This window comes from Mytilus edulis, chromosome 2 (genome assembly GCF_963676685.1).
Source record: "Mytilus edulis chromosome 2, xbMytEdul2.2, whole genome shotgun sequence".
NCBI classification, from domain to species: Eukaryota; Metazoa; Mollusca; class Bivalvia; order Mytilida; family Mytilidae; genus Mytilus; species Mytilus edulis.
Window position 1 is genome coordinate 3,730,472 of NC_092345.1, and position 13,233 is coordinate 3,743,704.

General features: G+C 31.9%; 1 protein-coding gene across 3 annotated transcripts; it reads left to right on the plus strand.

The window, feature by feature from the left end:
- Positions 1 to 2,085: 2,085 nt before the first annotated feature.
- LOC139511260 (spliceosome RNA helicase DDX39B) lies at positions 2,086 to 11,482 on the plus strand. 3 transcript variants are annotated; one of them, XM_071297868.1, is made up of 10 exons: positions 2,086 to 2,185; positions 3,830 to 4,056; positions 4,516 to 4,643; positions 4,966 to 5,242; positions 5,786 to 5,904; positions 7,619 to 7,750; positions 8,917 to 9,026; positions 9,419 to 9,563; positions 10,363 to 10,510; positions 11,181 to 11,482. In XM_071297868.1, the coding sequence occupies exons 2-10, from the start codon at positions 3,855 to 3,857 to the stop codon at positions 11,192 to 11,194; spliced, it is 1,275 nt and encodes a 424-aa protein (XP_071153969.1). In that variant the 5' UTR covers positions 2,086 to 2,185; positions 3,830 to 3,854; the 3' UTR covers positions 11,195 to 11,482. The 3 variants fall into 3 exon arrangements, with proteins under 3 accessions (XP_071153969.1, XP_071153968.1, XP_071153966.1); XM_071297867.1 differs by having other exon boundaries at positions 2,092 to 2,185; positions 3,825 to 4,056; XM_071297865.1 differs by lacking the exon at positions 2,086 to 2,185 and adding an exon at positions 2,603 to 2,632 and having other exon boundaries at positions 3,825 to 4,056.
- Positions 11,483 to 13,233: the final 1,751 nt, after the last annotated feature.

A 13,233-nucleotide genomic window follows, 5' to 3' on the forward strand; every position in this document is an offset into this window, starting at 1 on the left:
ATTCGATGCTGTTAAACATGCTGGGCTTATCAGAAGATTATATCAAATGAAAATTCCGGAACAATCTATTTTAATTATTGATAATCTATATAAAAATGCTGTTTCTTGTGTTAAATGGAATAATCAAATATCGGACACTTTTAGAATAGAACAAGGCGTAAGACAAGGAGGGACTCTTAGTGCAGACTTGTACAAAATCTATATAAATACACTTTTAGACATTTTAGCTGATTCAGGATATGGAGGCAAAATTGGATCGATTTCTTGTTGTGCTCCTACTTGCGCAGATGATTTAGCCATTCTTAGTAACTGTCCGTATGAAACGCAAATTTTAATTGATATGGCCTTTGATTTTAGTAAACGTGAGGCATACTTACTACAACCAGCAAAAAGTTGTGTTATACAGTCTAAATCACGTCACCATGAGAAAGTAAATGAAAATTTTTGGAATTTAGGCAATTCTGTTCTTCCAACTTCTAATAAAGCAACACATATAGGAATATGTCGTACAGACGATGATTCATGTAAAGCAACAATAGATGAGAATTTAAAGAAAGCAAGAAGGACACTATATAGTTTAATGGGGGTTGGACTTTAATATGGCGAAAATGGACTAGATCCACAAACTTCAATGTCAATAATGAATACTTATATTATACCGATAATGTTTTATGGATTGGAAATAGTAATCCCTAGAGGAAGATGTTTAGAAACTTTAAATATCCAATTTAAGAAGTTCTTGAAACAATTGTTATCTTTACCAAAAACAGTAGCAGATCCTGCTATATATATGATTTCTGGGATGTTACCTGTAGAAGCTCAAATAGATGTAAAAATTTTAACTTTTTATGGAAATATTACCAGACAAGGAAAAAATTCTATTGAATGGCAACTAGCGGAAAGGCAATTAAATGTTAAATCTATTAATAGTAATAGTTGGTTTAGTTTACTGAGGAAAATATTTTTGAAATATGAACTTAATGATCCTGCACAATACTTAGTTAATCCAATTAGTAAATACCAATGGAAAAGGGAAATAACTTCCAAAGTTCAAAAATTCTGGATTGAGAAGATACTGAATCAAGCAAAACTTTATACCAGTTTAAGATACTTATCGTTGATATATAAACCAGGACAATGTCATCCTATTGCAAATACAAATACTATGAATTCAAGGGAAATTATTAGAATTCCTACAAAATTGAAAATAGCTACTGGGAGTTACATTCTGCAAACAGTTAGAGCCAAGTTTAAAAGTAATACAGAACTGTCTATATGCAAACTGTGTAATGAAACAGAAGAAACTTTACCACATTTCTTACTAACGTGTAAAAGTTTAGAAGATATCAGAAAACCAATTTTGGAAGATTTAATTAATTCCTGTAGTGAAGAACTAGCTGCTTTTAATATGAAAGGTGAACATTTTGACATTTTACAACTGATCATAGATCCCTTTAATTACATGACAATGTTAAGAAATGAAAAAGTTTTTAAAGTGATACAGAACATTATAGATCCAAAATGTAGGCGATTATGTTACAATCTCCATTGTGAAAGATATAGACTGTTGCAATTAGATGATATAAAGAAAAAGAAAAGAAAGTAACATTTTATGAATCCTAAGTGTCAATTGGTTGTCTACTCTTTTATTGTTTATTACAAACAGTGACATCTTTAGATAAATATTTTAGATTTTAAAATATTTAATGATTTGATGATATTGACATTAAGTCCAATTTTATCGTCAAGAATATGATGAACAATGTAAATAGTGTATAGTGATATTGGTGGAAGATATTTTTATTCATGATGTGAAAAACCAATACTCGGAAGAGGTGTGCCTACATTGGCAGAATATATATTACAGATTACAGATTACAGTTCCTAGGAGTAAAATAGCAAATAATTTACTTCCTTTTCCACTGGATAGAAAATGAAAACAATTTGTTTACCGAGCCACAATGCAGGACAAAGTTTGATAATGTACACAATGTAAACGATGTAATACATAAAAAAAAACAGTTGAGTTAATAATTTCGTTTTGCATACAAATCAGTTCATAATTTCGTTTTGCATACAAATCATATAACTGTACAAAACAAGCACTATTTTAAACAACTATTTTTCATTGGCTGATTTTACAGACAACGTACTTCCTGTGGCGTCTAGATTTTGAATTGAAAAGGTAAATTTCATGGTTGTTTATATCCATTTCAATCGCATTTAGAAGAAATCAGCTGTTTCTATTAGATTCACCTTTAAATTATACTATTCAAAGTTTCATATTTTGATAATATCTATAAGAAAAACAAAGCCAATGTCGCCCTAAACTATGTATTTCCCAACAGGTCTGAAATGTAGACGCCATTTTTTATAAAGGAAACTCGAAAGTGCACACCAAATAATGCGCAACAGCACAGTGTATTGCACAACAGCAAGAAATCATATACTGTAGATTCCTTTATTTTCATTTAGACATTCTTTCAGAAGAAGAAGAAGAAGAAGAGTATTCGAGTATCGCTTGGTGGTATCCGGTCGTTCCGGCCCAACGTCGATCCGGCCCCATAAATTATAAATGATAAGAAATAAACTATATAGACTTTTAATTAAAGTATAAATGGAATCTGTAACTGTAAGAAATTGATAATTTAATACCGCTGGTTAATGTTGATGTCTGTTGATTGTCCTAAATTATGTTATATTTTTTTAGTATAATTTATAGTAACTGTCAGCTGAAATTCGTAGCGGTTATCGGTAAAAATAATCTAAACTATCAATCGTGTTCACTCGAGATATAGTTTTTCACATTCCATTCATAATCGCAAAAAGAAAAACACTACTGACCTACCTTTTAAGTGATCACACTTGTAATCCTGACCTTCACATTTTCAAGAATATTTTCCATTGTAATTCCGCCATCTTCGTTTCTATGAGGATCATTTGTTTACATTTGACATTCGTCACTGTACGCAGTTTCCTGAAATGTTTCTTCATTGATGTGATAAGGTTTCCCGCGCTTTATGCAAATTTTATGAAATTGAACTCCACGGAAACACTTCCGGTAAAAACAATGGCTGATTCCACCATTCAAAATCGTCTGAAAAAGTGAAGGTCAGGATTATTACAGTGGGATCACTTAAATATTCATAAAGAATATATGTCACAGTGAACTGGACATAAACCAAATTATCGTGATGTTGAAATATGTCCAATATCAGACTGACTTTGATACCACTTATATTAACTGCAAATATTGCTTTAGCATTTAACGTCCACACAGAAAGACGGCTATTCAGTTCACAAATAATAAATAATATCTTAATATAAATAAGGCGTGCAAGTTTTCCCCGGCACTTGTGCAATAATATTTGATTCTATTTTAATCGTTCAGGTGTGTAGTGATGTGTATACACCTTATCACAAATCCCAGCTGACCCGGCCGCTTGAACTTTTGACGCATACAACAATCACTTTTCTATTGTAGCGTCAGATATTTTGTTTCATGAGGTCAATATTTGACAGGAACCTGTGCGATAGCCAGTAATGGCAGATAAATAGCAATAAGGCTATTACAAATGTCATCGGTCTCAGTCAAAAGTCTTGATGAGTATGATGAAACAGAAAATAGAATGAATGAAATAACTGAACTGATAATAACAAATCAAACATTTAATTATACACACAAATATGACGGTGACGTATATATTTACATGTAATATCAATATTATTTAAGATTAAAGTTTTGAATTTGACCCATTTATATGTGGATTGACATAATTTTAAATTCAATATAAGGAGTTACTTACAGTGTTGTTATTTTACAGATCAGAAATCAAAACAAACAGAACTACACAATGGCAGACACTGAAGCAGAACTTTTAGATTACGAAGAGGAAGAACAAGAAACAACCAATGATGGAGCAGGAGATGCCACTACAAAGAAGGATGTCAAAGGAACATATGTGTCTATTCACAGTTCAGGGTTTAGAGACTTTTTGTTGAAACCAGAATTACTTAGAGCTATTGTAGATTGTGGTTTTGAGCATCCTTCTGAAGGTAATTACGACTTGAAGTGGTATTAGGTTGAGTAAATGAGTTTGAATGAAAAAATAAATGTGTAAAGCTTGTTCTAATTAAATGTCTAGTGACTTTCTCTCCTGGAAAATGGGCACCTTACATAAACAGTTACAAGTAAAATCAGTAACGAGGGTTGCATTAATGATAGTACAAATTGGAATATAAGCTAAGGTCATGTATGATGTATCCCACAACAGTTTTTGACACTAAAATCATACATGCAGTCTGCACAAATCTTTTCAAACAACTATTCTGAAAACCAAAATTGTAATGTTTTCCTTATGTGTCTTTACAAAATTTTGCAAATACTTTCTACTCTGAATAAATTTAACTAGTCTGGTGCATCGAATTAGTGGCTAGCAGTCCAGACTGCTTATTTTTATTATTAAAACCAAATCATGCAAAGCATTTGCATATAATTTGTTATTTATTTTCCAGTACAGCATGAATGTATTCCACAAGCCATTCTGTCCATGGATGTCTTATGTCAGGCCAAATCTGGTATGGGAAAAACAGCAGTCTTTGTTCTTGCAACACTTCAACAGCTAGAACCAGTTGATGGTCAGGTAAATACTATTGAAAAGTATTAAATAGTATAACAAATGCAGTATTGTTTGAAAACTTTGTTTGCTGTAGTCTTGTTTAAATATAAATGAAAAAAGTGCACATCTGTAACATACAGGAAACTACATCTTGCAATTGTTTACCTACCACAGTAGCAATTTCTTAATCAAGAACTTTTTTGATTGTTAGTGCTTGCATTATTTGTTGAAACATGAAATGTTATTATAAGGTGGAACACTGAAATAAAATGAAACTATTGTGAATCACTTACAACATCATTTTATGGTAAAATTGCATGATTAATGATTTTGTGTCCCATTTTAGGTTTCTGTTCTTGTAATGGCACATACTAGAGAGCTGGCTTTCCAGATCAGCAAAGAGTATGAAAGATTTAGCAAGTACATGAACAACTTTAAGATTGCTGTATTCTTTGGTGGTATGTCGGTCAAGAAGGATGAAGAAGTCCTAAAGAAAAACTGTCCACACATTGTTGTAGGAACACCTGGTAGAATTCTTGCTCTCCTCAACAGCAAGGTTCTAGTCCTGAAGCATGTCAAACATTTCATTCTAGATGAATGTGACAAAATGTTAGCTGAACTGGGTAGGTAGTTCCTGTAAATACTTAATCTAATTATAGATGTATCTCTTTAAAGTTGATATATATAGCAGTAAAGGAATTAAACTGAAGCCTGTCAAGTCAACCGAAAAAAGAATGAATTGCCTGATTCACGCTATCTGATTTGGGTGTTTCCTAAATATAGTTTAGTTATTAATAAATGGAGATTATTTGATAGTTTTAATGAAGGAAAAGCAACAGTATTTATGACTGACAAACAAAATTATGCATCTCATTGATTTTCTGCTGTCACAACCTTTATTCAACAGAATTTAAAAAGGGTAATGATAAGCTCAAAACACATTTCAATTTATTCTTAAAAATACTATTACTTTTTGTTACCACAATTTGACTTCCTTTGTGTCCTGCATTTTATGAAGGTTAATGTTGAACTCAGACTGCAAATAGAACATATAAGAATATACCTACACAAAACTTTGATACTTCCACTGACATAATGTTTACAAAGACCTTACAAATTTTGAATTCTTCAGTTCATGTGATTTATTGATCTTGTTTTGCTTTTAGATATGAGAACAGATGTACAGCAAATCTTCAGAGCCACCCCACATGAGAAACAAGTGATGATGTTTAGTGCCACCCTCAGCAAAGAGATCAGAGCTGTCTGCAAAAGATTTATGCAAGATGTAAATACCTGTTTACCCCTCAAACGCAGGAGATTTTGTGGTTGAGGACTTCTACCATCTTTGATGTTCATCGCTAAAGCCGATTGAATACTTAAATAATTGTATCTGCGTTGGAAAGTTCTTGGTGCAAGATCAGCGTATTGTACCTGAAGAAGATTATGTCTATTGTTAAGGATATGAATAACAAGACCAAGTTGATTAACATTACAGAAATTCATACTTGACAGTTGTTTACCAGTATATTCTTGGGATAGCAAAATTTCCAATGTTGTGGAAATGCATTTCATCTTTTTAAATTTTTAATTAAGCAGCTTTGATTTTATTCCCTAATTTCAATTAAAGCACATTATCTATGGGAAATGGAGAAAATTGTAAAAAAAAAGGTTTTAATTGGCTGATTTGTTTAAGTTGCAAGAGAAAGATATATTAGGAAGTACCAATTACTGGTCTGTTGTAGGAAGAAGTTGATTTTTTGAGAAATATTCTAAGAAGTTTCTTCCATTCTTGAAAAAAAAATGCAGTTAATAAGAAATAAAATGTTTGCTTGATTATAGGAGACAACTTAAATCGGGGTGGTTTAAGACCCATGTCTTTAGTAGAACAGAGTTTAAAAACTGGTAGAGTTGCTTTTTAGAAAATGCTTGGTTGGACAAGAAAATTCTACGATGTACTGAATCTGGTTGAAATTGTTATTTTGAAAGATAATTGTGGATTTATATGGTCATGCTAAAGTATATCTGGTCAACTTGTTGGATAGTCATTGGTTGATGGTTGATGTCTAATTTTGATGGAAAAGGATTTCTGGTGACTTGAATTTGGTGAAAAGGACCTCTGGTGTTTCAAAGTTGATGTTTTACTGCCTAGTTGAGAGTGTCCCGTTTTAGGTATGTTGTCTTAAGGTGTTTTTTTTAAAGGGGCGCGTCCGTTCAAGATGGATGTATTAGAGGCACACAAGTTCCCTGAGCTCTGAAAGCGATGGGCAAGTGTGTCTCATCCGCCGAAGTGAACAACTTATATCGCGAGCAGTGTTGAAGGAAAAAATGAATACAAACTTTAAGTGACATTAAATTACAATGTATCTTATTGATACAGGACTTGCTGAACTGAACATTTTAAAGTTATATTTCTGTGTAAAGTGAGTGACATTACAGAGAAATCAATTGACAACTTTAATGAGGATTACCACCTGTGCACAAGAGCTTTCCACGATCAGATTATGATATATATATTTTACATTGCCTGCATTAGTAAGGTGCTGGCAAAATGTTTCATGATTTCATTTAAAATAGTAATGAAAAAATAGAGTATTTTAAAGAAATTTCTTTGTTTGAATTTATTAATTGCCACTTTTGGCTGCAATTATTGATTATTTCAAGCATTATACATTTTGTACAAAATTATTTGTTGACATTTTATCTTTGTTTCAAAATAATAACATGGAAAAATAATTCTATTTCAAGCCTCCTCAATTAATTTATTTATAGTTCATTGGATTTTTGAAAAGATTTGTTAGAGAGAAAATTGGTCTTAAAAGTGTGAAAAAAATCTTCTATATATATACAATATTAAATAGTAGTTATTGAACAAGTTATATGTTAAAAAATAATTTATGTTCAAAAAGTTGAGCTAAAAAATCCAAAACTACAAATGTGATTGATGTGGCTTTATAATGATGATTGATTTGCTTGTATGTTTTAACTATTGTTACTTTTAGCCGATGGAAGTATATGTAGATGATGATTCCAAGTTAACACTCCATGGTCTTCAGCAACATTACGTCAAACTAAAGGATAACGAAAAGAACAGAAAATTATTTGAATTGCTTGATGTTTTAGAGTTCAATCAGGTTGGATTGTTTACCCATTTTTTAAATGAAACTTGTGAAGTTTTTTCTTAAGAATTGAATGCTTCTTTTTGTTACTTCATTGGGGTGTAAAAGCGTTGACCGAAGTACATTTTGTATGAAGAAGCGCTTCATTCTAAAAATGTACGCACGATCAACGCTTTTACAACCTTATGAAGTTACAAAAAGAAGCATTCAATACTTATAATTACATATTTTTAGCTAGGATCATGAAAACACGAATTTTATCAATTTTTTTTTAATTTAATTCACCTGTGCACTATATTGTGGGACCTCGTGTTATCATGAATGAAAAGTTTTATCGAGTAATGCAATTGCTTAAGGAATAACACGTGATGTGCAGTTAGCCGATCAAAATAACGTATTATAGTGAAACATACATCTAATGTAATTATTAACTATTAATGGTTAACATTTCTGTTAGATTTTTTCTTTAATTAATGTCTGTAGATATTTTCTTTTCCTAAATTGATACATCAAATCATTAAATTTTTCTAAAGTGTCCTAAATTTGTATTAGACATTGGCCTCTTTCCTCAAATTTGAAAAAAAAGCTCGTTTAGCCAATTGAAAATATAACTAGGTCACAATCATTCTGTCCTGTAATTATACAGACCAATAAATACAGTTGTTAAAATATCACTATTGTTAAATAAACATTTAAAGAACAATTTTAATCATTTCTCTGCAAGTTTTCAAAGTAAGAAAACCATAAATTCTACAGATATGAGAATATTTTGAAGATTTTATCTTTTATGGGGTTTTCCTTCAAAATTCTTTACTCAAAATGCTGTTCAAATAATAAATGTCATCTAAATCAAAGTAGGACTTGAATGTGACCCAGTGAAGAAAAAACTTTGTCCATTTCAAACTAGTTTTGTCATGACTAAGATGACTGACTGCAGAACATAAAATTTCAATACATCAGTACATAATCAAATATGTCAATTTAAAATGGACTTGATTTTTCTAATGAGTTTAATTTAATTTTATGTTGTTATGTTAAACAATCAATATAAAAAACTGATTTTCCCTGCAGTAATTAATTTCAAAAGAGTAGACAATTAATTAAACCAACATCAAACAGATCAGAATTAAGAACTTATGTAATAAAACTTCAATGATACTTATTTCTATGTTTTTTTGTAGGTCATAATATTTGTGAAGTCTGTGCAGCGTTGTATGGCTCTTGCCCAGCTGTTGGTAGAACAGAACTTTCCAGCTATAGCAATTCACAGAGCTATGACTCAAGAAGAAAGGTAAGCTAAATGAGTGATGTGCGAGGAGACTGCCTTGTATAATGCATGTTGAAGATCCTTTTTGTTGATGAAAATAAAAAAATAATTTCATGTTGGTTCTCTAAAAGGCTAAATTTTTATTTCCTTGTCAAACACATGCAAAATTGAAGTTTATAATTAGTTCAGTTCCATTTCAATATGATTTTACATGTATATCGTAATTTTTATGTTCATGTCTAAAGGTGTCATGTGCCTGTGGGTCTTTTTGTCGTCCATCTATAACATACGGTTAAATTAAAAAGGTTATTTGTTAGGGTATGAAAAAACCTTACTGTCTTTGCTGCTTTAAAATCCACCGATAGACGTTTTTGATAATCTCTTTTATTTATTATTCTACATTCATATATTTATAGGTTGTCAAGGTATCAGTCATTCAAAGATTTCCAGAAGAGAATCCTAGTTGCTACAAACTTGTTTGGTAGAGGAATGGATATAGAAAGAGTCAATATTGTCTTTAATTATGACATGCCAGAAGATTCAGACACATACTTACACAGAGTAAGCAAGTTCTTGTATAACTATATACAATGTTTAAGAATTCAATGATGTAATATTATTATTTTTCTTTAAATCCCCAAAATAACAGATCTACATTCAGATAAATGTACTTTGTAAAAATGCAGTTTTGTTATGTGATTTTAAAACATATTGTAAGATTGTATTTCTTTATTTTCTTAGGAAATCACCTGCATGACTTTGGACAGAAATTTTTGAATGCTCTTGCACCTTCCAAATTTGTAGGCAACCAAAGCATCAAATTTGAACTTTTAACACTGTAAAAAGAAATATTTCATAAATTACTGTGTATTTTTCTTTTGTGAGAACAGTGTAGAGTATAACAAATTGTTTTGCATGATGTCTATTGTTTCCGAAGAAGTTATTACTTTTACATAGTACATACAATCAGATTATTGTGCAACTTGTGTCGATAGATATAGGAAGATGTTGTATGAGTGCCAATGAGACAACTCTCCATCTAAATAACAATTTATTAAAGTAAACCATTTTAGGTCAAGGTACAGCCTTCAATACAGAGCTTTGGCTGACACCGAAAAGGCAAGCTATAAAGAGCCCCAAAAATTAGTAATGTAAAACCATTCAAACGGGAAAACCAACAGTCTAATCTATACAAAAACGATCACATTACTGTTTACAAGATTACCTTTTGACTTGCATTTGGTCATTGTTTTCATGTTGACAGGTTGCTATAGTTTTATGTGGTGACCAGCATAGCTTTAATGGAAAGATGGTAAAATTTGGAAATTAGTCTCCAATAATATGACCATGTTTATTTCAGGTTGCCAGAGCAGGAAGATTTGGTACCAAAGGTTTGGCCATCACATTTGTCTCTGATGAGACTGATGTTAAAGTGCTCAATGATGTACAAGAAAGATTTGAAGTGAATATTACAGAGTTGCCAGATGAGATTGATATATCTTCCTACAGTAAGCATTGTTTCTTATATAATCCTACAATTTTGTCACCCATTGTAGAAGTGAAATCTGTGTATTCAAACTTATTGTAAACTGATCGTTAGAGGAAACAGAACTCATGTTTGAAATCCAACAATTATTCTCAAAAATGTTGACAAATGTCAACCCAACTTCAATTTTTTATAGAGCTTACTTTATTTAGAACCACAAATTTCGATACTGTACAATATTAAGATATGTTATAGGTAAGTTCACCACAAATTTAAAGCCTACCACAGACGCTGCATAAAACCTTGTTGTTGAAACTCCTTTAAAAAAAATGACTGAAGAAATCCGTGAAACATTGAAAGCATAATCAATTTGTACAAATCAAGATACAGGATCATTTTTACTGAAGTATATGTCTCCATGGCTGAAAAGAGAAACATTGGCAAACCTTGACAAAAAATATTCAAACCAGAAAAATTCTAGTAAACTGAAATATAGATAGGTTCAAATTGGTTATACTGATACTGGCATTAGGGATCAAGTTATATTCTGTCACTTAAAGTTTATATGCGTTCTTATATTATTTAAACTAAGATTGCACAAGATGCAAAATAAATACAAATTGGTCCATATGTGAACACAAAGTAAAAAAATATGAAGATAAGACTAATCATATTTTCTTCTTTATTTTCAGTTGAAGGACGATAAATAAACTGTGATTTGTACAATGTTTAGAGGAATTGTGGACACGTCATGGAATGACTATTTATGTTGACTGTATCATGTGGGAACAAAACTCTTTTTTTCTTGTGAATCGATTTAAACAAACTGTGATCATTTTATGAAATTGTTTTTTGTCGTAAAGAATGAAGTACATAAAGATAATGAGAGACTTCAGATGTTAACATGTCCAATGTTTTTATCACATCATTTATATTGTAAATAAACCATCTTCATTCACAAACTGTACTTTGATAAAAAGGATAAAAATTAAAAGATGTTTTAGTTTTGATTATTCTGCAGACTAAAATAAATAATATTTTTTGAGAACTATGCCATGAGTTAATATGTTGTAATGATGCATTTTCGTCAACATATAGTTACAAACACAACAAATATACTCATTAAAGTACATAACACTTTTACATCCACTGGCAGTGATATCAACTGATAATGTTGATAACTATGTTGTTAACTGGCAATCATGCTGGAAACATATTTTAAACAAACATATTGAAAGGTAATGGCATCATCTTGGCTGTGATAAATACTTAGTATTGCAAAATGTTGGCTCTGTTTGACAAGTGTGTTACAAGTTAAGCAACATGTTGGATATGAGTGTCCTAAAAGTATGGCAACATTGGTTCTGTTGGAAAAGTGAGTCCCAAGTAGTGTCTTGTGAAAGCTGTTGGATTAGTGTGTTTCGTGTATGCCAGCATGTTGGCTGTGTTGGATGAGTGCCAGATAGACAACTCTCCACAAGATTCCAAATTAACAACTATATTTCCCTGTATGGCCTTTAACCATGAGCAAAGGCTATATAACACATAGAATGTGACTGGGTTAAACCAAATTAGCAGTACCGAACCTGGGAAAGTGGTGTAACAGTGCAACATAAAAACGAAACTATAGAAATACATGCAACAAAAACAGAGTGGACATGGTAGGGTACTTTTATATCCAAACAACATAGACACAAGTACAGATCTGATAATGCTTGCAGTTATCACAAATAACTAATTAAAAAAAATCCTGCTTCCAAGACAAAATTATCAAATGGTACACATGCAATGGATTGTAAAGACATCATGAACAGTCCAAAAAAAACATGACCTTGTGCATCATTTTGGCTGGTTCATATAAGTGTCCCTTGTAGTGCAACATCATGGTTCTGTCAGAGTAGTGTATCAGGCATGGCAACATTTTGGCACTGTCTGGTACATGTATGTCCTACTGTCCTGTGTAGGACAAACATCTTGTCTCTGTCTTTTGTCCCAAGTAGTTCAACATGCTGGCTCAAGTGTTACTAGGGCAGCATTTTGGCTTGATCAGATGAGAGTCCTAATTAGGGCAATATGTTGGCTCTGTCTGATGAGTGCTTAAGGGTTAAATGTGATCAAACTCGTCAAAGTAGGGCAAAATGTTGGCTCTCAGATTTTTGTGTTCCATGTTGGGCAACATCAAGGCACTGTATGATTAGTATGTCCAAATAGGTGCAACATGTTGGCACTGTCAGATGAGTGTGTCACAATGGCAATAGTTTGGTTTTATCTGATTATTGTGTTCAAAGTAGGGCAAACGGTGCCTATGCTAATCTAGTGTTTCCAACATATTGGCTCTGTTGGTTGAGTAAGAGTCACATCTTGGCTCTGTCAGATTAGTATGTTCCAAGTATGCTAACATGTTGGCCATGTCAAATTAGTGTGTTCCAAGTATGCTAACATGTTGGCCATGTCAGATTAGTGTATTCCAAGTATGACTATGTTGGCCATGTCAGATTAGTGTGTTCCAAGTAGGGCAACATGTTGGCTCTGGTGGTCGTGTGTCCAAAGAAGAGTAACATCTTAACTCTGACAGATTAGTATGTTCCAAGTATGCTAACATGTTGGCCATGTCAAATTAGTTTGTTCCATGTAAAACAAATATGTTGGTCATGTCAGATTAGTCTGTTCCAAGTAGGGCAACATGTTAGCCATGTCAGATTAGTGTGTTTCAATTATGACAACATGTTAGCCATGTCAGATCAG